Here is a 24,695-nt window from a genome sequence, read left to right as displayed (position 1 = left end):
GGAGAACAAGGCCTCTGGCTCCATAATGCTGGCCTAGCTCTCTGGGGAAACATTCTCCCCTAGGAATTTCTAACTTAAGGTACACCCTCATCATTGACGGCTGCCTTACTGGGGCTGTGGAGCCCTGTCCTTCTTCCCCAACACAGGACAGCCATAACAAGCCCATCCAGCCACAGGGGTACCAGTGGTCAACCGAGGCTGCCACGTGCCTGTGTTTCCATCCCTGTCCACAGTGCCCAGCCCCCTACTGTGTCCATCTCTGTCCACTTCCAAGGCCTGCAGGCTCGGTGAGCACCAGGGTGCTGCTGAAAATGGGCGCAAGGGCCTGAGCTGGTTGTTCCACTCAGCACGCCGCCATCCACTTGTGTTCCCACTCAAAGAGGAGAAGCATGCGTGCACCAGGGTCCTCAGGAGATGGGGGCAGCTATTTTTGTCTGCTGGGAGGTGAGTTGGGAGTGCTCGGCACTCCCCTATGCTGCCTGGGAGGCGAGGTGGGGGTGCTCGGCACTCCCCTATGCTGCCTGAATTCTTGCCCTGAGCCCGCAACAGCAGGCAGATGGTACGCCAGGCTCCAGATGGTGTTCCCTGTGCCCGACTCTCCACCTTTCCACTCTGCTTTCTTAAAATCTGCAAAAGGACTTGGGGAGGGGGAGCTCAGCTTTTAAAGTGCTTGGATTACCACCAAGTGGACCTGGGTTTTATTCCCAGAATCCATATAAAAGGCTTGGCATGGTGGCATGTGCTGGGAGGTGGAGACAGGCAGATCTTTGGGGCCCTCTGGCCATCCAAATTAGCCTCTTTGGAATATGAGAGACTTTGCCTCAAAAAAAGTGGGTGGCTTCTGAGGAAGGACACCTACACTTGTTCTGTACATGGAGCAACACACACACACACACACACACACACACACACACACACACACACGCATGCACGCGCGTGCACACGTGCACACACGCACACACGCACACCACACTACAGTTCTCAGTCAGAGGTTAACAATAGCGTCTTATTATCAGAAGGGAACGCGTGTGAATTCAGGACTTACTTTGAGTCCTCTGTAAGCTTTGCTTTTTATTAGATATTCCGTTCCCTCCTCAGCTCTGTAAGGGATAGTCTAGTACGGTAGTCTTTTCCACACCAAAATGGACCGAATAAGATGATGGGGTCAGCATTGTGAGCCGACAGATGTGGGGCAGATGCGGAGGGCAGAGGGCAGAAGGCTTGCTGTGGTTTTCATTCTCCACCCACCTCAGGGATGTTGTTTCCCCAGCTGGGCAGGAACAGAGGTCACCACAGGAAGCTGGCGCTCTGAGAAGCTGCTGATTCAGCCCTCCATGGGCTCCCTGGAGGGCAGTGTGCCTGGCACAGTGTCTGTCTAGACATCTGCTGAGGGCTCTGCCTGCGCTGTATCTTGGGCACAAGATGGAACTATGAGCCCCAGGGCCCCAGAAGGTGCCGGCTGGAGACTGGGCCTTTACAGAGGTGGTTAAGTGACTTGAGGTCATACGGTGGCCCTAATCTAGCCTGACTGGTGTCCTTATAAGAGGAGCATGTAAGAAAACAGCCACAGACAGAGGGGTGAGCATGTCCTTGCCAGCAGATCTGTGTCAGAGGAAACACAGAAAGAAGTGTCCACCAGCAGGACAGCAGCCCCGGAAGAACTGAAGACCAGAGATGACAGCAGCAAGGACTCATGGGAATATTCTTCAAACATATGGTTTTGTTTTATATCATTTTATTTTTAATCTATTTTAACTGGTACACTAAAATTCTACATGTTAAAGATACTAGTCACTTTCCACAGTCAGATTAAGTTGCAATCTTCTCATCCCACTAATGTGTGACTTTGGGGGTAAGACTCCTGTGGGAATTCAGGGGAAAGCATATTCAAATCTGTATTATTTGCTTACAGTAGTGAGATCTAGTCACATGTTCTCTGTAAGAGAGATATCACAGTTCAAAGTCACAAACAGAAAAGAAAAGGACAGAAAAAGATGTGTTGTATCAAAGCTGGTGAGACAGTTGGACCTGGTCATGTCACTCCACAATCCAACATGGGCCACAGTGAGGGAAGAAGCATTGTGACAGAGATATTCACAGGGACTAACACACGAACCCATCAACAAGCTGCTATGGTTCGATCTAAAGAGACCCTAGACCAGTGGTTCTCAGCTCCCCTAATGCTGTGACTCCTTAGCACAGTTCCTCACGCCGTGCTGACCCCCAACCATAGAAGTGTTTTCATTGTTACTTCATAATTGTAATTTTCCTACTGTTATGAACTGGAAATATCTGATATACAGGATATCTGATATGTGACCCTATGAAAAGGTCATTTGACCCCAAAGGGGTTGTGACTCACAGTTTGAGGACCACTGCCCTGAAGGCTTAAAGAACAAAGACTTGCTTCCCAGCCTGTGCTGCTGCTGGATCTTAAAGAGGTGGGCATTTAATGGGAAGAGGTTTGGTCACTGCGGGCATGTTTTCGAAGGAGACAGCGGGTGTCTTCCTTCTGTCCTTATTTCCTGGCTGCAGTGGGTGAATAGCCCTCTGGCACAGGTTCCTGGAAAGGTACTGTGCTGCCAGGGACCCAAAGTAAAGGACATGTGACTGTGACCTTCTCTTTTAATAAACTGATTTATAAACTTGCTTTTAAAAGTTATCATTATCAGCCGGGCGGTGGTGGCGCACGCCTTTAATCCCAGCACTCGGGAGGCAGAGCCAGGTGGATCTCTGTGAGTTCGAGGCCAGCCTGGGCTACCAAGTGAGTCCCAGGAAAGGCGCAAAGCTACACAGAGAAACCCTGTCTCAAAAAAAAAAAAAAAGTTATCATTATCATTGCGTGTGAATGTGAGCGTGGGTGTGCCACAGTGCTTACGTGGAGGCCAGAGGCCAGCTTTAGGAGTTAGCTCTCTCCTTTACTGTGGATTCCAGGGAATGAACTCAGCAGGAAGTGCCTGCAAGCTGACTGTGTGTGTGTGTCACACACACACACACACACACACACACACACACACACACACACACACATGAGCAAGCACGAGCATGCGCATACACATGCATGTGCATTGTGTGTGTCAATGTGGATGCCTGTGTGTCACAGTGGAAGTGTGGAGATCAGAGACAACCTGGGATGTTGGTTGTCTCCACTCCACCTGCCCCACTTTGTTTCAGACGGGTCTCTGTTCATACATTTTCCCCACTGTGTACACCAGGCTAACTGGATGAAGATCCGAGGAGTCCTGTCTCCACCCCCCATCTTCCTATAGCGGCACTGGGGTTTCAGAAGCTTGTGCTGTGTCCAGCTTTTACATACCTTCTGGGGATTTGAACTCAGGTCTTCATGCTTGCATGACAAGAGCCTTTACCTACTGTGCCATCTCCAAGGCCCTAGTAACTTGATTTTATCAGGCATTTTGTCACAGTGACAGGAGGCTAACTCAGAAGGGCCAACAGATATCAATGTATACATGCCTAAGAAGAGAGCCTCAAAATCCTCGAAGCAAAGACTGGCCCTACGGGGAAAAGTATTAAGACTTGAGAGTTAACTTATAAGATTTTCATGCCCCAGTCGCAATAACGGAAGAATATTTAGACAGGCCACTGGTCACTTTGTGAAAGATGTCTCACATGGCTAATTGAACTTAATGGGTACACAAAGCATGACTCACACAGATGCAGAGACATTTTGCTCTCAGGGACATTTGGAATAGTCTTCAGGGTGGATTATATGCTAGGCAATAAAGTAAGTTCTGATGAACTTGAAAATTGAAATTATACAAAGTACATTATCTGACTATACTGGACTTAAATTAGAAATAATAACAGAAAGAAAAATAATTGGAAATTATCAAATACTTGAATGTTAACATAAGTGCTACCCTTAGGATATCAATAATGCACATTTTTATCTTAAGAAACTGGTAAAGTTAAGCCAGACCCAAAGCAAATGAAGAGGAAGCTATAAAGATGAGCACATTCAGAGATCCAATGAAACAGAAAAAGCAAAACATGAAAGAAAAATCAGGGAAGAAAAAAAAAACTTTTTTCAAAAAATGAAAAAACTCAGCAAACCTTTAACCAGATTGACCAATAATAATAAAAAGTACCAGGAATAAAAAAAGAGACCGTGCATCAACACCACAGGACCTACAGAGGCTTATAAAGGACCGCCCTGAGCAAACAATGCCAAAAGGGGGGGCACCCACAAAGCAGGCAGAACCCCAGGATGACAACTACTCAGTGTCCCGAACAAAGATGCTTCCAAAAGTCTTCCATCAAAGGACTGTTCTGGTCAGCTTTATTGAAAACTTGGCACAGCCTGAAGCAGCGGTTTCTCGACCTTTCCTCAGGTTGTGGTGACCCCCAACCACAAAATTATTTTGTTGCTATTTCATAACTGTAATTTTGGTCCTGTTATGAATCATAATGTTAATACCTGACATGCAGGATATCTGATACCTGACTCCCAAAGGGGTCACAACCCACAGGTTGAGAACCATTGGGCTAGCGTCACCCAGAAAGCAGGCACCTCAACTGAAGAATTACCTCCATCAGATTGCCTTAGCCATATCTGGGAGAGACTGTCTTGACTGACTGATGCTGAAGGGCCTAGCCATCTGTGTGTAATATCATCCTTGGGAAGTTGGTCCTGGGCTATACAAGAAAGCTCACTAAACACGAGGCAGAGAATGTGCCAGTAAGCAGCCTTCTTCCATGGTTTCTGCTTCAGCTCCTTGCCTGACTTCCCTCAGATGTGAACTATGACCTAAAGGGTGAGCCAAGTAAATCCTTTCCTTCCCGAGTTGATTTTGGTCATGACATTTATCACAGCAACAGAAAGCAAACTTGGACAATAGTTTTATGTTAACTTGACACAAGCTAGAGTCATCTAAAAGGAGGACATACCACTTGAGAAAATGCCTCCACAAGATCCAGCTGCAGGGCATTCTCTTAACCAGTCACGGATGTCAGAGGTCCCATTGTGGGTGGGGCCATCCCTGGGCTGGTAGTCCTGGCTTCTACAAGAAAGCAGGCTGAGCAAGCCATGATGAGCAAGCCAGGAAGCACATTCTTCATGGCCTCTGCTTCAGCTCCTGCCTCCAGGAGTTCCTGCCCTGGCTTCCTTTGATAAGGAACAGTGATGTGGAAGTGAGTTGCTTTGGGTCATGGTATTTCATCACAGCAATAGTAACCCTAACTAGGACGGACAAAGAAAGGGGATTGCTTCCCAACTCACTCTTTGAAGCCATTGCTTTTCTGATGTCAAAGACAGACAAAGGATTATACAAATGTAGACTGCTGCCCACCATTCCTCATGAACACACAGAACAGTGCCTAGAGGACGTAAATCCCGGTAAGATGTGGACATATAAACCTTTAGTAAATAGAGTCCATTCCAGGAACTCGACCTAATCCTGACACCTGAGAGATGCAGTACCTGTGTGTCTGTTCATCTGTTAACATTGATAGAACCCAGGACATAAACTAGGTGACTCTTCCACGAGGCACAAAAGCATCCGGCCAAGTAGCGCTGGCTTCCTACTACAAGGGAGGTTCCAGCAGGTCCTCTGGCAGAATGGTGCAAGAAGTGATGGATGTGGGGTCCAGCAGAGGAATTTAATACTCAAGAACTATACATTTGCCTCAAATCCCTGCAAGCATCAATCAAGAGTGAACTCATGTTCCTTAATAATATTCTCCAGGAGTGAATAATGACTAATCTCGGCTGTCAGCTTGGCCACATCTGGAATCAACTAAAACTCAAGCAGCTGGGCATGTCTGTGAGAGAGTTCTCTTAACTGGATCATCTGAGGTCAGAAGACCCACCCTAAGTCTGGGCCACACCTTCTGGTAGCAGTCCACACGAAAGGGCATGGAAGAAGGAAGCTCTTGCTTTTTGTCTGCTTGCCCTCACTCTCGATAGCAAGTTCAGGATCCTCCTGTGGAGGCAGCTATTGGAGTATTCTAATACCTTGCTGATTTTAGAACCCACTTCTTTGGAATTTCAACAGAAACCAGCTGAGCCATCCTGACTCTTAGACCGAACAACTATCAGATTCTTGGCCTTTCTGCTGGGAGACAGGCATTGTTGGACTAGCTGGACCACAGCCTGTAAGTCATTACAATAAATCCCATATATATTCTATCAGTCCTGTTCCCAAAGTCACTTAAGGGTCTGAGATGATCGTTGCTTAAATCAACGCCGTCAACAGGAAGAAAGCACAGACACTTGCTACATCACACACGAACCCGGATGACAGCTCAGTGTGAAAGGCCAGGCACAGAGGAACACACACACACTTACCAGATCTGTGCAGCAGCTAAGTCCACTCAGACAGACAGACTGGTGGCTGCCATGGCTGTGCGTGGGGACTGCGTAGTCCATGCAGGATGACAAGGACGACGGCAAAGCTCATCAGCTAGTCTGAGTTCGTGGCCACACAGGATGCTGAATGTACGGACTGCCACTTTACACTTCAAAACGCTAACTCTCTGCCATGTGAATTTTACTTTAATATAAAAATCAATACCATCTTATTCATTAAATTCTCGTGTAGCATCTCCTTTGTCCCTTTCTCAACAGTGGGCACATGCCCCTGGAGGTGGGGGCATAATCCATCATATCAGACAAATCTGGCAGCTGACCCTTCCACAAAAGCCAGGGCTTTTCATTTGGAGCTGGATAACAGCGTGACCCAAGTTGGACGCAAACACCCGGAGACTGTCAGATACTGTGATCTCAGCCGCCCCAGCTCGATTTCTCCTCTGGTCTCTGCACATTGATTCCAGCGGAGCTTCCACCTAGAATCTAGCCCAGACTCAGAGCCCAGACCTGGCTTCCAGTCCACTCAACTCTGCCTCTGTGAAAGAGGAAACTTTCTCTTCACCCCACATATGCCTGCAGTCCAAACCCTGTGGCTCTGTTCACTTTCTCCTGATGCTGGCAGTGACATAACAATGTGCTGAAGCCTGGGGGCCACCTAAGACTGCTAAGCAGACATTTCCAGAGGAGGCTGGGGAGTTTGAAGAGCTCCCTCAGTTTCTAAGGAAGGACCAGGGGCCCTGAGGATACCACAGATGATCTGTTTCCGGAATTCAGCTCTCAGGTCCATACTACCAGAGAACATCTGCTAGCTACAAACACAACCAGCTCCTTCCTGTCCGGGGTCCTGTGAGTACCCACACATTTGGTTAGGGCACCTGAGGGGTACACCTAGCCAACACCTGCAGGACTTAGCACCTATATGACTCAGCACCTGCAGGACTTAGCACCTATATGACCCAGTACCTGCAAGGCTAGGCGCCTGTATGACCTTGTACCTTCTGGACCTACATTGGTGTGACCCAGCACCTACAAGACTCAGCTCTTGAAGGGATCAGCACCTTCAGAGCACACCGACCAGCATCTGCCTACGACTTGAATGGACAATAGCTCCACTGTGGCTAATTGCTTCCTTCCCAGCACTTTCCTGGGGCTACTCAGCCATCGTCCACATCCTTCAGCTCACGCCCAGGCTGGGTTGTTTCCTGGCACAGGCAGAGGAGCCTTGGGATGCACCACCCTCCCTGTGGAAGCTTTACCTAGTGTCCAAGCAGGTTATGGACATGGTGGTCCTCATGGACACCAAATGGAGTCCAGGACCCCTGACATTTGCTGTCATGTTGGAGCCCATTTTTTCAGGCTGACATAGAGCAGATGCTGGGATACAGGGCTGAGTGCTGGGGTACCAGCCAGTGCTGGGAACTGAAGAAAGATTGAGCCCTGACCATACACTGCACAGTGCCCACAGCCCACAAGACCGAGGAGGCTCTTTCAGTGGCCCCAAGCGACCCCACCCTCAAGCAAGAAGTCAAACACACAGTCATGCCCACACAGCCAAATCCTTACTGAAGTATCTGGCAGCGAAGGTTCTTCTTTTGCTGGAAGCCGTCGGTAGCATCGCTAAGCTGGCAATCGGCAGATCTCTCCCGAAGCTTCTTTCGAAGGCAGCAGCCACATCCTCAGGCAGACAAGCTAATTCCTGGTTTCAGCAGCAGGCGATCAGCATCTCTAGTAAAGAAATATATTTAGAATGCCCTTTATAGGCATTTGCCTGGATTTCCAACATGAAGCCTGCTGTGAGGAATGAGTTTCTCTGCGGAGCATGTACCTTGGGGATCTGAGAGCAAACTTGGGGAAGTCAGAGTATCAGTTCCTCAAATCTGTAAAATGGGACCAGCAGTGACAACTGCGTCTGAGAGGGAACAGATGCCACATTCGTCAGCGGAAGTGAGGACTGGGTGAGCCAGGAGCACTAGCTGCTAGACTTGGGTTTTCCAAGGAGCCAGCTGGACCTAAGGGAACATGTGCAAGTTTCTCTGAACGTGTGGGGTGACTTCTGGTTTGCATGGTGGCATCTGGGGCTTGTGACCCAGGTGCAGGGGTAGAGCCCAGGAAAGCCATGTCACATCCTCAGGGTGCCACTTCTCCGTTTTATTTTTGGAAATCTGTCCTTACACCATCCATTACGTCATCTACAGTCATGGAAAACTGATACAAACAACAAATAAACAAACAAACAAACAAGCTTGGCTGTAAGTAGCCAAGTGGCGTGTCTGCCGTCATCAACATCACGCAGCAGCCCTAGTGACCTAAGGCAAGGCCCGGCTCTAAGGTGGCAGGCGCAATGTCACCTGCCTTAATGCATCTGATGTATCTGCAGATGGAGGAGCACCTTCTGGGAGAAGCCTAGAATGTGCTTCCCATTCTCACTTTGTCTCTACTCTGCTAGCCTCTACAAGCTAAGCTTGTATCAGGCCTGAAGTTACAATGTGAGCCCTGGTGGGGGAAGCAGAAATGTGGGGGAGGTAGAGCTGTATGGGGGAGGTAGGGATGTGGGGGAGGTAGGGATGTGGGGGAGGTAGAGCTGTGTGGGGGAGGTAGGGATGTGGGGGAGGTAGGGATGTGGGGGAGGTAGGGTTATGGGGGAGGTAGAGCTGTGTGGGGGAGGTAGGGATGTGGGTAGGGATGTGGGGGAGGTAGGGATGTGGGTAGGGATGTGGGGGAGGTAGGGATGTGGGTGAGGTAGGGTTATGGGGGAGGTAGAGCTGTGTGGGGGAGGTAGGGATGTGGGTAGGGATGTGGGGGAGGTAGGGATGTGGGTGAGGTAGGGATGTGGGTGAGGTAGGGATGTGAGGGAGGTAGGGATGTGGGGGAGGTAGGGTTATGGGGAGGTAGGGCTGTGTGTGTGGGGGATGGGTTGGGATGTGTGGGAGGTAGGGATGTGGTGGAGGTAGAGCTGTGTGTGGGAGGTATGGATGTAGGGGAGGTAGGGTTATGGGGAGGTAGGGATATGGGGGAGGTAGGGTTATGGAGGAGGTAGAGCTGTGTGGGGGAGGTATGGATGTAGGGGAGGTAGGGTTATGGGGAGGTAGGGATATGGGTAGGTAGGGATGTGTGTGTGTGTGTGTGGGTTGGGATGTGGGTGAGATAGGGATGTGGGTGAGGTAGGAATGTGGGGGAGGTGGAGCTGTGTGTGGGAGGTATGGATGTAGGGGAGGTAGGGTTATGGGGAGGTAGGGTTATGGGGAGGGAGGGATGTGGGTAGGTAGGGTTATGGGGAGGTAGGGATGTGTTGTGTGTGTTTGGGGGTTGGGATGTGGGCTGTCATCAGTTCTTCACCATGCCCCAGGCAACGGAAGCTTGGGGCTCTGGACTAGTGGCCGGCATTCTGTGACTTGTGCTGGGTCACAGTGCTTCTGACTCACTTTAGCATTTGGGCACAGTTCCTGTCACTGAGAGGTGTCCAGGGAAGTGATGGACAGCACCTGGAATGGAGAGGGCAGACTGTCTTTGGGATAGCCAAGAGAAGGAAAAAGCGGGTAAACATGACATCTACAAGAGCCCAGGCCCAAGATGCCGGCATGACCTTGGGCCCTGGAGCACAGATAGCCCAGAGTTCACAGCTGAGCTGGGAGCCTCCAGGGATAGAGCAGAGACAGAGCTGGAGCTGGGAGATGAAGACCTGGAGCTGGTACGACCTCGGAGACCCTTTCGGGTCTGGAGTGACACCCTCCTTCTGTCCTAGAGGCACACAGGGTTTGAAAACACAGGTGGGCTGGGATGGGTTGGACACTGGTGGTGGGGGGCACCCCTAAACCCACTGTAGCAAGACTTGGAATGGAAGTTCTGGGTCCATGTCCTGGGTCTGGTCCCTGTTGGGACACAAAGCCAGGAGTGGTGTATGTCTGTAATCCCAGCACTCAGGAGGTGGAGGCAGAGGATCAGAAGTTCAAGGTTACCCTCAGCTACATAGTAAGTTCAGGGCCAGCCTGGGCTACATGAGACCCTGTTTAAAAAACAAAACAAAACAAAACAAGAGTAAAGTTAGAGTTGAATCATGTATTAGCTCCTTTAGGAGGAACATCTTCATGACCCAGGTGGCAGGCAAGGCTGGATCCAGCAGGTTGACACTGTCAACCAAGTCTGGGTTTCTTTCCTGTTCTGTTTGCTTCTGGGGTGTTTTCTCCTCCCCCTCTTCCTTCCTCCCACCCTCCCCTCTGGGTGGGCTCAGCTCCAGGGGCTAATATTTCTTTTCTCCCACCCAGAAGGAGGAAAGGGTAGATTTCCCAGTCTCAGAAGAAGCAAAGAGCCCCTCCCGACCACCTTTAAAACCCTTCTTTCCTTAGGGCTTGTTTGGGGGGCACTAACCAACCCACCTGAGACTAGATCCAAACCAGTGGGACATGCCGATTGGCTAAAGCCAGCCTGGTCTCTCGGCGGGGGGCTGGGGGTGTCTGGGCAGGGCTACTTGTCACAAGTCTAGAGAGGGCTGGCAGAGGAGAGAGATGGGTGCCAGGATAGACCCTGGGAGAACATAATGGGTCGGGGCTGGGGGCTCCCAAACCCCTATGCTACTGTGGGAGATGCGGTGGAGAGGGGTCACCTCTGTGAAAGAAAGAAACCGCTCTCCGCCTCAGCCTTCCCCTAACCCACCTTTCCAAGCCAGGCCAAGAGCAGGCCCCACCCAGCCAAGCCAAGCACAGCCCGGGCGGCTTTCAGAGGGTGAGCTGGACGCCTCCCTGAACATGACTCAGCTCTAACCATGGCTCCGCACCATGCTCACAACAAACCGGTTTGCCCTGGACTCAGGCCAGTGCCCCTGTGGCCTACATCACTCCGCTTGCAGGCACTAATAACAGCTGGCATAGGACTGTGTACCAGACACGTTTACCTGACACCTGACAGCACCTGGGGGAGGTTCTCACTGGGGAACCGTGGTGCTCCCAGCCACGCAGAAATTTAATGTGGCCTAGGAGGGGCTTTAAAGTCCATCTTTAAAGTATGAACTCACAGCCCGTGGTCTGGGAATTTGTGCAGCCCTGGCTGCCCACTCACCCAGCACAGGGTCGCTGCCGGGTGAGAGCCCTGCTGTGTGTGTGTGAGAGTGAAGTCCTGGCTCACCTGGACCTCACCTCTGCTCACCTGAACCTGGAGAGCAGGCTTCTCCACCTCTGCCTGATCCTCCGGGGGCTCCTTCTTCGGCGCCTAGGGGGAGCACTCGGGTTGCCGCCCCTCTTCTCACCCCGTGGGAGCCCCGGCCGTGGGCTCCCAGCCTTTGGTCCTGCCTCGGACTCCCATGGGATGAGTCCGCTGGCAGGACCAGGGGATGCAGCCCAGGCTGAACATCATCAGGCAGGATGCAGGTTTCCTGTCTCCTCGGTGCCTCTGGGGGATGATGCTCTGACGGCAATCCTTGGCTGGTCTCTTAAGGCTGCAGCAGCCTCAACGGCTCGGGAAAGCGTTCCTGTGAAAGGGGGACCTCTGCGGGGAAGTGCCTCGCCGAGGAGTGCCTGGGTTGTTTGGTTTGGAGCGCCCTCTCGTGGTCCTTCGAGGCGCTGCCGTCCGTGCTCGGGGACCCTGGACTTGTTCCCGCCTGCAGAATTTTGCTTACACTCCATCACCTGCTGGTGTGTAGTTCCTGGGGCTTATAAAGATTCTTGTTCCCATCAAATCAGTCCTCGCGCCTTGCTTCATGATTAGGCCCTGAGAACTGCAGCAAGAAGAGCCTTTGGGTAGCAGAGGAGAGATACGACTGTCTCCTAAGCCATAAGTGACACAGGGGCATTAAAAACCAAGGCCCAGGAAAGAAGTGGGGAGGTGCCCACACTGCGCGGGGGTGGGGTGGGGCAGAAAGTCTCCTTCTTTCAGGATGGGCCAGGCTCTCACTCACCTGGGCTCAGCAAAGGCACTGCCAGGCATCGCCTCTGATTCAGCTAACATGCTAAAAGGCAAGGACGTGGGCCGCTGTTCTTGGATCGCATGGGCTCCCAAGCCACAGGGAACCTCACTGGAAAATACCCCATCAGGCCTCCTTTGTGCATGGGGGGTGGGGGTGGGGGGAGAAACCCAAGTTTTCCAGGCTTGCTGGAAAAGGCAGCTGGGGTTGCAGTTCGAAGGAGGAGACAGGCTGAGGTGAAATCGATTTTTGACTCCCTTGGAGGACACTGGGTAGTGCCACAGCCTCCCTGAGCCCCATTCCCTATCTGTAAAGCACAGATAGGGATATGCCTAAACCCATGGATCTTCTAGAGGACCAAGTGCCATCGGTCACATTGGGCGATTTGCTAAGGAACCTACTTACTCCTGAGAAACTTATCTGCAACTGACACCCGCTGGCTGAGGGAAGATCAGTTTTCTCCAATGGAAGACTCCAGGTTTGGGAGCCCAGGAGTTTGTTCTGATTCTTTATACTTTTCCTTCTGACTTCTGTTCTCTTCACTTTTCTTTTTAACTCTACTTTAGTAGTATTTTTACTTTATTTTCAAGCTATCTCTTTTGGTTTTTGAGGTTAAAATGTAGTTACATCATTTCCCCCTTCCCTTTCCTCCCATACACCACTCCTTGCTCTTTTTCAAATCCATGTTCTCTTTTTTCCTACTATTATCGTTACACACACACACATGTATATAAAGGCTTCATATATTTTATTTCCCTTCTTACGCTTATCTAACTTTGCTTCTTCATTTTCCATTATTAGTTTTTTTTTTTTTTTTAAGTTTTTCGAGACAGGGTTTCTCTGTGTAGTTTTGGTGCCCATCCTGGATCTCGCTCTCTAGACCAGGCTGGCCTCGAACTCACAGAGATCTTCCTTGCTCCGCCTCCTGAGTGCTGGGATTAAAGGCCTGTGCCACTGCCGCCGGGCATGGTAGTTTTTTTTTTTTTTTTTTTTTTTTTTTTTTTTTGGTGCTTGCCTCTACTTTTACTGTGTTCTTTGTAACATTTTGACTTTATATGTATTTTTAAATCATCCTTTATTTTTATCTTTCATTACTCTTCTTTTATCTACCAAATTATTCTGTTTATGATTTTTCATTATCCAAAAATCATGAATTATTATTTTAATCTCTTAGTCTTTCATCCTTCTCCACTCTTTTCTCTTATTTAACTTTATTTTCCTCCATTTTCCACTTCGCTGGCCCTCTCTTTTATCTCAATCCTTTACTGCTTCCACATTTACATCCACAACTCTGATGGTCAAAGCACACACTCTTTTGGTATATATTTCTCCCCAGGCATTGGTGGTGCGTCCAGGGCTCTCATCAGTTTTAAATGCATTTCTGTATCTTGTTTGGCTGATTCCTGCTGCTGTCACAGCAGCTGTTCTTTCCTCTCTCAGTAGTTCTGAAGAGGAAGCCCTCAAGAGAAGGTCACTCACTGAGAGGATCCCTTTGAGGCCAGGAAAGAGATTCAAACCGACAGACGTGTGAGCCACAATGCAGAAACTCAAGGGACTTGACAAAGGACAGCAGTGTGACTGCTCCACAAGATGATAACCCAGGTACCAAGTATGAAGACACAGAGCTGGCTAGGATGCCAGACGAAGAATTCAAAAGTTACTTATAAAAAGAATCAGCAACTTGAAAGAGGACATACATAAGCAGACACATGAAGCAAGGATCTAACCAACCCGTGGCCTGGAGAGGAAAGCAAGCAAAAGGGGTGAGCAAAGTTGTCTTTTGTTTGTTTGTTTGGTTGGTTTTTCAAGACAGGGTTTCCCTGTGTAGCTTTGCGCCTTTCCTGGAACTCACTCTGTAGACCAGGCTGGCCTTGAACTCACAGAGATCTGCCTGGCTCTGCCTCCTGAGTGCTGGGATTAAAGGCGTGCGCCACCACTGCCCGGCGCAAAGTTGTCTTTTAATATCTGTGGAGACATAAAGACATATCAAGATGAGCATGAACTAAAGCAGTTTATGACCACCAAGCCAGCAATACTGAAGGCACCTAGGAACCCAAAACACAGAAAAGGAAGAAAACACCAACCAAGAGGGCGCAGCAAAGGTACACTTTATGAGTGGGGTGATAAGCGGGATGATGAACTAAGAAAGAATTCATCCTGTCCAACACAGTAAATCAGCAAAGCCCTAACATGAATAGAAGAGAAAGAAAACAACAAATAACCTACCAGAATCCAACCAAAACCAAGCAACAAAAATTACAAGAATAAGCAAAACTCTCTCAATAATAGCTATAAATACAAATGGATTCAAGTCTCCAATGTAGTAGAGACCAGCTGACGAACTGGAAACTATGATCCAATTATCTGTTGTCTCCCCAAACCACACCCACAGACAGAGTTAAAGGGCAGACGGCAGCCTGGCAAGCAACCAAACCCAAGCAAAGCCAAGCCAGAAGCAGGCTGGCACAGCGGTAATCATACCCGATAGTGTAGATGTCAAATAAAAACTAGCCAGAGATAAAAGGTCACTGCAAACTAATAAAGGGAAAAATTCACCAAGATAAAGTAATAATTTTAATGTGTATAATGTTTATGTGCATCAAAGTTTAGGCCTCCCTATTTCATAAGACAAACACAAATGGACACGGACGGCAGATGACAGGTCTGTGATACAATAGTAGAGGCAGGTTCAATACTCCACTTTCTAGAATAAATAGTTCATCCAGACTGAGGGATTAGCAAGGATTTCACAGTTAATGTGCATCACAGCTAAAAGGGATTACCACATCATCCACCCAACCACAGCAGAGGATACATTCCTCTAAAACAGATCATGTTTTAGACACTAGAGGAAGTCTTAAGAAACATAAAAGATGGAGATAATTTCTCATATATTATCAGATCATAGTGGAATGAAACTAGAACTCAGCAATAGGAGAAACCAAGGAACTGTATACACAATTGCGTGGAGCTCAAACAATATGTTCCTAAATGACCAATTGGTCATTGAAGAGGAGGAGGAGGAGGAGGAGGAGGAGGAGGAGGAGGAGGAGGAGGAGGAAATTAAAAAATTTCTGGAGTCAAATGAAATTGAAAACACACTTATCAGACCCAAGATGGGCTCAAGAGGATGTAGGTAACTTAAACAAACCTGTGACAAGCAACACGTTTGACACTTTGCCAAAGAATCTCCTGGCAAAGAAGTTCAAGAGCAGCTGGATTCAGCACCAGGTCCCCTCAGAGCTTTAAAGAAGAGCGAACAGCAATGCTCCCTAAAGACTTCATAAACCAGAACGGAAAAGAATGCTTCCAAACCCATTCTATGAAGCCAGCATTACCCTGGTACCACAACTGGATAGGGACACACAAAAAAGAAAACTATAGGTCAATCTCCCTGATGACACAGAGGCAAAAATTCTGCGCAGAATACTCACAAACCAATTTTAAGGACACATTAAGGAGACCACACATCACAGTTAACATGGTTTCATTCTGGGAAAGCAAGGGGTTCAATATACAGAAATCTAAAAGTGTAACGCAGCACACAGAAGACAGAAGGACAGAAATCCCAGGACCATCTCGCAAGATGCAGAAACTAGGAACAGATCATACCTGACCCAATAAAGTCTACACACGGTAAACCTACAGCCAACATTATACTAAGTTAAGAAAAACTGAAAGTATCTTCTTTAACATCAGGAACAAGACAAGGGTGACCATTTTACCCTCTTGCTCAATGTAATGTTTGAGGTCTCAGCTAGTTAATGTTTGAGCAATAAAGCAAGGCAAGGAAACAAAAGGCTATAAATAAGAAAAGAGGAGGCCAGGCGTTCCTGTCTGCAGACATGATCTCATGCACAAAAGACCTTAAAGTCTCCATCAGAGAACAGTAGACTTGGTAAATACTTTCAGGGAAGAAGGAGGATACAAAGTCAACATATAAAAACTAGTTTTTAAATATATTGATAATGATCTTGCCACAAAGGTATCAGGAAAATAATCTCATTCATAACAGCTTCAGAACACCAAACACAGATTAAACTCACCTAGGAAGAAACACAGCCAGGAAGGCAAAAGACCTCTACAGTGAAAACTCTAAAATCCAGAAAAAAGAAACAGAAAAGATGGAAAAACCTCCTGTGCTCATTAATTGGCAGAATTAATATTGTGAAAATGGTAAATTATGGAAAGTGATCTATAGAGTCAATGTGATCACCATCAAAATCCTAACAGCATTCTTCAGAAAACAGATCAAACAACCCTAAAGTTCTTATGGAAGCACAGATGACTATCCCAAATAGCCAAAGCAATCCAAAGCAAAAGAGCAATGCTGTAGACAACACACAACCTTATCTCAAATTACACTACAGAGCCATAGTGACAGAACCAGCATGGTACTGGCCCAGGTCAGATGCATGGACAGCATGAGAGGACCTAGCTTAACCCACACAGGCACAGGCACCTACTTTTTGAGAAAGCTGTTCAAAACACTCCTCAGAGTAAAGAAAGCATTTCATCTAGTGATGCCAGCAAACCTGGATATCAGCCCTAAGAAGTTAGATATGCATCTCCTGTCCTACACACAAAACCCCCCTCAACCGTAATGTAAGATCTGGAATTCTGAGACTGCTCCAGGAAAGCAGCGAAAACAATTCACTACCCAGGCACAGGTGAGGACTTTCTGAACAGAACACAGTGGCATAGGAGGCGATTTCAGGAACTGACGATGAACTGTGTGAAATTATTACGTAAAGCTTCTGCATAACAGAGGAAGCCACCAGAGAGCAAAGAGGCCATCTACAGAGTGCGAGAAAACCCTTTCCACCTACGCATTTAACAGGGGGTCAATATCCAGAATAAAGAACTCTGAAAACTAAACACCAAATCATCTGATCAGCAAGTGGACAGGCAAATTCAGCAGATAGTTTTCAAAAGAAGAAAAGCAAACAGCCGATAAATATTTGAATAATGTCCAACATCCTTAGCCACCAGAGCAATCTAACTTAAAACTGTTCTGAGATTCTAATTCAACTTAGACAGAATGGCTATCATCAGGAAAACAAACAAACAAACAAACAAACAAAAAAAACACAAAACACAAAAACACTCCTGGCAAGGACGCAGGGAAGTAAGAACCCTCCACTGCCAGGGTGGGTGTGAAGTGGTGCTGTCACTATGGAAATCAACATGGTAGTTCCTGTTGAAAAACGCTGAAGTTGTGACCTCGCTATCCTCCTGAAACACCTGAACATGTTACCTGAGACACCATTTGCTATAGCCAAAATGTGTTAACTTCATTGCCAACCTGACTGGATTTAGACTAGCCCCAGGAGACACACCCATCAGCAAGGACATTTCCAGAGGGTTAAACTCAGCAGGGGAGGTCTAGCCTGAGACTGAATAAAAAGCGGACAGCGAGTCCAGTGCCAGCGTTTATTGCTTCTGCACCCTGACTATGGATGCAAAGTGACCGCTGCCTCACCCCTCCCTGACTTCAAACTGACAGCTAGAACGAACCCTCCTCTCTTTAAATTGCTTCTCGTCTGGTATTCTGTCATACAATGGGAAGAGTAACCAATATGGAACCAGCCTAGATGTCCGTCAATAGATGAAGGGATAAAGAAAACGTGGTCCATACACACAACGGGACTTTATTCAGCTGTGAGATGGAATTATGGGGAGAGGACTCTGGTGCTAAATGTGCTTTTGTACAAGCCCGAAGACACGAGTTTGACCCCTGGAGCCCATGGCCAGATGCCATGGTTTCAGTTTTCATCTGGAATCTCAGCTGTCCTGTGTCAAGGATGGAGGTGGGGACAGGAAGATAGCCTGGAGATGGTGGGCCAGCTAGCCTGGGCTACCAGCATGCAGGCACAAGAGAGGCCCTGTTTCAACAAGGAGGAAAGGGAATGGACGCCCCAAAGTTGTCCTCTGACCTCCACACATGCAGTCATGGCTCACACAGGCTCTACCCCGACACGTCACACATGTGTGCACGCATGCACTAATATAACAAAACCCCCTGAAATTATAGCATGTGCAGGAGAATGGGTAGATCTGGAAACCATGTGAAGTATATGAGATAGACTCAGAAAGACAAATGGCAAGTTTTCTCTCTTATGCATGTATTGTATGTGAACATTTTATGTTTGTATGTTGCATTTACATATGCATACGGCATACAGTGCAAATGTAAAAGAAGGAGTGAGAAGTGGTGGGGGAGGAAAAATATGACACTCCCCCCCATGTGCAGAGTCTGTATTAACTACAAATAATAGAGTTCTCCTCTGATGTCATCCGTGTGGAAGGGAGGTTATTTGGCATGAGAAAGGGAAGGAATTGATGGGATTAGCTACAATGTCAGGCATGTATAAAAACATCATAAATGTAACTCAGATTTTCATGCTAACTAAAAACAGTATTCGTCATCTGTGAAGAAAAGTGTAATTATGAAAAATTTCAGGAAATGGATGAATTTGGAAAGTTAAGGCGACCAAAACTCAGAAAGAAAAAACAAAAACTCCTATGTGCTCCCTGCATGAGGATCCTAGCCCACGATGTGTAACAGTCGGAAAGGGGACCATCAGGGAGTGACGTTCGTTGATGAAGGATGCTCCCGAGGGGACAAAGGTCACAGGGACAGGACAGAGGCTATGGAGAGGCTACAAGGAGGGACAGGGATTCCAGAGGGGTGAAGGGGTTGGAGCAGGAGAATCACAAAGGCACACCTTATTGAATATAATCATAATGATATCTAACGAAGTGTGTGGCTTTAAATAAATGTTAAAAAGAAAGGAAAAAGAAGCACCCTATAGACTAGACAATCCTGACTGTAAGTGACAACCATGACCACAAGATGGCGCTCTCAGCATGCTCTTTAGGGTGTGCGTGGTCTCCCGTGCCGCCCCTCCCCTCCGCAAACCACCCCACCCCAGTGCTTTGGCATAGGGCCCCAGGAGTTCTTCTCAGCAGGAGAGGCTCCGTGCTCTCCAGGTGGCCCAGGGGCCCAGCTGGAAAAGCGCCCAGGAGAACCCCATACTCCTGCAGGGGCAAGACTAGAAGCCGGGTAAGTGATGGAGGGCGCACACTTTGGGCGCAGTCAGCTCCTCACTTGTTCCGCTCTGGTCCAGACAGCAGCTTTGGCCTCAGCTCTAGTGCGATAGTGCTTTACAGTAGAAGCTCAAAAACAGGCTGTGGCAGGATGATGAGGAGAACACCCTGGGGCATGGGGACTCGAGGGGGACTGGCGAAGTGCTGTCCTGTCCCCGTTCCCACTGGGCCTCAGAGGCTATGGTGGGCATGGACGATGTACACTTCCGTGAGCCCCTGGTCTGACGCTCAGGCTGACCTGCACAGCTGGAGGAGGCCCTGGAGGAGCCTGGTAGCTCAGAAGCATCTTAATGAGCAGGGAGCGAGCCAAAGTGTGGCCCGACGAGATTGAGCTGCGGCCACACGGAGGTGACCAACGCTGCAGGGTGACATGGGGAGGACATGGAGCAGAGAGGCTTCCAGTGCCCCAGGCTTCATGGTTTGAAGTGCTGAGGGTGGCACCCGGGGCCGGGCACATGGGGGGCAGGTGCTCTACCCCCGAGCCCCAACCAGTGCCTAGGGAACTGTAACAGAGATATATGTGCCACGTGGGTATGAAGCGGCTTACTACTAACCTCGTAAAGGGGCAGGAGAAATCAGTTTTTTAACGGATTTGGATTTACATGACACAACACAGGCAAAATGTCTCAACATGTCATTAGTATAAATACTGATGATTGAGGTGCATTAAACCGTCCCTATACGACATCTTCCAACTCTGTGGTGTATTTTACATTTATTCAATCCGTATGCTAAATTTCCACAGACAATATCTCATCTCTACTTAGATTTTACATGTTTTTTAGCTGGGAGAGTAGGTTTGCACTTGTTTTAAACATACCAACTCACATTAGTCTGGGGCTGGAGAGATGGTCCAGTGGTTAAAGCACTCTGTTATTGCAGAGGACCAGGTGTTGGGTTCCAGTGCCCACAAGAGGCTCACAACAACTACCTGTGACTATAATTCAAGGGGATTGCCCTCTTCTGGCTCCTGTGGACACTGCACGTATGTGTTACTCAGACAAACATGCATGAGTCTACATATGTGACAAAAATAAATAAAAGGAAACACACAGATGAACAGGCACACAAACACAGACACACTCACACACACAGGCACAGACATAAACACACATGCACATAGAGATACAAAGGCTTCTATGCACACAGATCTACACACACTCTCAAACTTTTGACCCTCCTGCCTCAGCCTTGTATGTGGTGAGATTACAAGTGTAACTATCTGCATGCTTGGCAATCAGAAGCACTTTTAAAGAAAGGGTTTAACACAAGGTACTACAGAGTGGATCCACTTGTAGCCCTGCCATCCTCCCCAACCTACTGTGTACACATAGTGGGGGCTGTCATGTCACTATTATTGTTACGTTTAAAAATACTTCCACAAAAATCAGAAGGTACGTGTGGGAGCTGGAGATGGCTCGGCAGTTAAGAGCACTTGATGTTGGTCCTGTTTTTCATTATTTATTTATTTGTCAGCGTGATACAAGCCAGCGTTATCTGGGAAGAGGAACCTCAGGTGAGGAAGTGCCTCCACTGTACTGTCTGTAGGTAAGCTAGCAGGGCATTTTCTTTACTGATGATTGACGTTGGAGGGCCCAGATGACTGTGCCGCTCCTGGGCTCGTGGCGTAAGAAAGCAGGTTGGGCAATTCATGGGTAGCAGGCCAGTGAGCATCACCCCTCCACAGTCTCTGCCAGTTCTGCCTCCAGGTCCCTGCCCTGAATTCCCTCAGTGACCTGAGAGTCATAAACTGAAACAATCCCTTTCCTCCCCAAGTTGCTTTTGGATGTGGTGGTTTTTTTTTTTTGTTGTTGTTTTTTTTTTGTTTTTTTTTTTTTCGTTTGTTTTGTTTTCGAGACAGGGTTTCTCTGTGTAGTTTTGGTACCTGTCCTGGATCTCGCTCTGTAGACCAGGTTGGCCTCGAACTCACAGAGATCCACCTGGCTCTGCCTCCCGAGTGCTGGGATTGAAGGCATGTGCCACCACCGCCTGGATGGTTATGGTGTTTTATCATGGCAATAGAAACCCTAACTAAGATACTGCTTTTTATTAATAATTTTTAAATTTATTTTACATACCAACCACAGCTTCCCCTTCCTCCTCTCCTCTCATCCCCTCCCCCGACCTCATTTCTCCTCCATACACTCCTCAGAAAGAGTAAGGCCTCCCATGGGAGTCAACAGAACGTGGCATATCAAGTTGAGGCAGGACCAAGCTCCTCCCCGCTGCATCAAGGCTGAGCGAAGCATCCCACCATAGGGAATAGGTTCCAAAAAGCCAGTTCATGTGCCAGGGACAGGTCCTGGTCCCACTGCTAAGGCCCTCACAAACAGACTAAGCTACACAACTGTCACCCACATGCAGAGGACCTAGGTCGGTCTCATGCAGGCTCCCTAGCTGTCAGTCCGTGAGCTCCCATAAGCTTGGGTCAGCTGTCCCTGTCTCTTTGGGTTTCCCCATCATGATCTTGACCCCTTTGCTCATATAATCTCTCCACCCTCTCTTCAACTGGACTCCAGGAGCTCGGCTCAGTGCTTGGCTGTGGATCTCTGCATCTGCTTCCATCAGTTAATGTATGAAGGCTCTATGATGACAATTAGGGTAGTCACCAATCTGATGTCAGGAGAAGACCAGTTCAGGCTCCCTCTCCTATTGCTAGGAGTCTTAGCTGGGGTCATCCTTGTGGATTCCTGGGAGTTTCCCTGGCACCAGGTTTCTCTCTAACCCCTAACGGCCCCCTCTATGAAGCTATCTCTTTTATTGCTCTCCCTCTCAGTCCGTCCCCCAACTCGATCATCCCGATCCCTTATGTTCCCATTCCTTATCCCCTTCCCTTTATCCTGCCTCTGCCCCCAGTTTACTGAGGAGATCTCATCTATTTCCCCTTAGGGTCCTCCTTGTTACCTAGCTTCTCTGGGGCTGTGGGCTGTAGCCTGGTTATCCTTTGCTTTACAGCTATTATCCACTTATGAGTGAGTACATACCATGTTTGTCTTTCTGGGTCTGGGTTACCTGACTCAGGATGATTTTTTTCTAGTTCCATCTATTTGCCAGCAGATTTCATGACGTCATTTTTTAAACTACTGAGTAATATTCAATTGTGTAAATGTACAACATTTTCTTTATCCATTCTTCAGTTGAGGGGCATCTAGCTTATTTCCAGGTTCTGGCTATTATGAATAATGCTGCTATGAACATAGTTAAGCAAGTGTCCTTGTGGTGTGGCTGAGCATCCTTTGGGTATATGCCCAAGAGTGCTATTGCTGGGACTTGTGGTAGATTGATTCTCAATTTTCTGAGAAGTTGCCATACTAGTTTCCAAAGTGGCTGTACAAGTTTGCATTCCCACCAACAGCGAAGGAGTGTTCCTCTTATTCCACATCCTCTCCAACAGAAGCTGTCATCAGTGGTTTTGATCTTAGCCATTCTGACAGGTGTAAGATGGTATCTCAGAGTCGTTTTGATTTGCATTTCCCTGATGACCAAGGATGTTGAGCAATTTCTTAGATAACTTTTGGCCACTGGAGATTTTTCTATTGAGAATTCTCTGTTTAGATATGCATCCCATGTTATAATTGGATTGTTTGGTATTTTGCTGTCTAGTTTCTTGAGTTCTTTATATATTTTGGAGATCAGCCCTCTGTCAGATGTGGGGTTGGTGAAGATCTTTTCCCATTCTGTGGGCTGCCATTTTGTAAGACACTGCTTTTACAGAGGACCCAGATTAAGTTCCCAGCACCCATATTAGGCGGCTCATGATCACCTGTGACTCCAGTTCCAGGGGATCTGATGCCCTCTCCTGACAGTCTCAGACGCATTACACACATAGGGCACAGTAGTATCTGCAGGCAAATACTCACACACAGAAAATAAAAACAAATAAATCTTTTTTAAAAAAGCAAGTAGATGTGATGGTTAAGATAAAAATGTAAGTAAAATTATTTTTAAGAACATAAAACTTTTATTCAAAAAATATAAAATAAATGCACACGGTACTGATAATTCTAGCATTATTCTCTATCGAGTAGCTGTGTGGAGTGCCTCTGTGTTGAGAGAGGAAGTGAGCTGTTTAGTTGTGAGAAGTATTTCGAGGCCATGGAGAAGGACCAACCCCTGTGAACACTGCAGTGATGTGTACGTACCTGTCACATGTACATACTCGTTGGCTGTACATACCTGTCAGACGTGAATTTGAACGTGGGGAGAGCCAGACAATGGGTGTCGGCTACAATCGGAAGGTGAGTCTTTACTGTGGAGAGCCTGTGAGGCTCAGGTGGTCTGAGAGGAAGTGACGGAAGACTTCACTTCCGTACTTAATTCCCCCAGCTCCTGAACGGTGTCCTCACCTGCAGCAAACCTACTTCTTGGATGCTGAACCTGATTCAAATCCAGGGCACCTGAATCCGGTCATTTTTCCTCTGGAGGGTGTGCGCAGAGCAGGAATGGAGGACACACTTGTCCACCATGTAGACATTTGGGTCAGGGGCCCGTGTCAGGCCAGGGCAACACTGGGCCCCCACCCAAAGGGCAGAAGAACCCATCTTTGCTTGCTGTGTGTGGATTCTTATGGCCCTCTGCAGCTGGTGACCCCAGCTGGGACACTCTTCACTTTCCTGGGCAGGTGGCACTTTCTTCTAGTACTTCTGTGGACTGTCCTTGTCGCAATTCATTGCCCTGTTTGTGCCTAGAGAGCACGTGACGTTCCCAAAGAGTTGGGGTGTTTGTCCTGCTTACACTGGTCTCCACCCGCAGAGCACAGCCCATGGGACCCAGCTTAGGGTCCTTGGGGAATCAAATGAGAAGGCTTCTTTGCAGCTCTTGGATACTGAGCCCTGTGGTCACAGTGTGTAAGGGACACAACCTCTCTACAAGGAGGACTTCTGGACTCAATGCTCCCAGGCTAGGGAGCTGCTGTCTCATTTAGCCTGCACAGTGTCCTTTCCCTCAGCACAGCTCATGAAGAAGGATGTGATAGTCTTCACGGTACCCAAGGGGATGTTGGAGGATAAACAGCTGAAGTGGTACACCCAGGGCCGGCCTGAGGGGGGCCAGGGCTGCTCAAACCTGGCACTCCAAACCCAGAGCATGTGCTGACACTCCAAACCCAGAGCATGTGCTGACACTCCAAACCCAGAGCATGTGCTGGCACTCCAAACCCAGAGCATGTGCTCACAGCCACACTGGAGCTCCTTAACCGAATGCTACAGGCCAAGCACCCACTGGAGCGTCTGTTGCGGAGCCTGGGTGGCTGCAGAGCAGGCCATTTTAAAGTCCCCTCGAACGGTCCCCTTCAGCTTGTCTCCCACACCCGGAGAACGCATTCCTGCATAGGACTCTGCTCTCGTACACAATGGTAGCCCCCAT

At 48.2% G+C, this 24,695-nt stretch overlaps 1 protein-coding gene across 5 annotated transcripts in view; it reads right to left on the bottom strand.

The window, feature by feature from the left end:
- Arhgap22 (Rho GTPase activating protein 22) overlaps nucleotides 1-11,700 on the bottom strand; it is a 170,180-nt gene extending 158,480 nt beyond the window's left edge. The window contains exons 1-2 of one of the 5 annotated variants that reach the window (XM_042284296.2): nucleotides 11,468-11,700; nucleotides 7,892-8,053 (exon numbers count right to left, since the gene is read on the bottom strand). In XM_042284296.2, the coding sequence (XP_042140230.1) occupies nucleotides 7,892-7,943 (52 nt within the window). In that variant the 5' untranslated portion in view covers nucleotides 7,944-8,053; nucleotides 11,468-11,700. Of the gene's footprint in view, nucleotides 1-7,891; nucleotides 8,064-11,467 lie in introns of those variants that run through there. The other 4 variants (XR_013042209.1, XR_013042210.1, XR_013042208.1 and 1 more) reach the window with 4 other exon arrangements.
- Between the last annotated feature and the right edge of the window lie 12,995 nt (nucleotides 11,701-24,695).

The sequence above is a fragment of the Peromyscus maniculatus genome, chromosome 9 (genome assembly GCF_049852395.1).
Source record: "Peromyscus maniculatus bairdii isolate BWxNUB_F1_BW_parent chromosome 9, HU_Pman_BW_mat_3.1, whole genome shotgun sequence".
NCBI lineage: Eukaryota > Metazoa > Chordata > Mammalia > Rodentia > Cricetidae > Peromyscus > Peromyscus maniculatus.
This window is presented reverse-complemented; position numbering and strand designations above follow the sequence as displayed.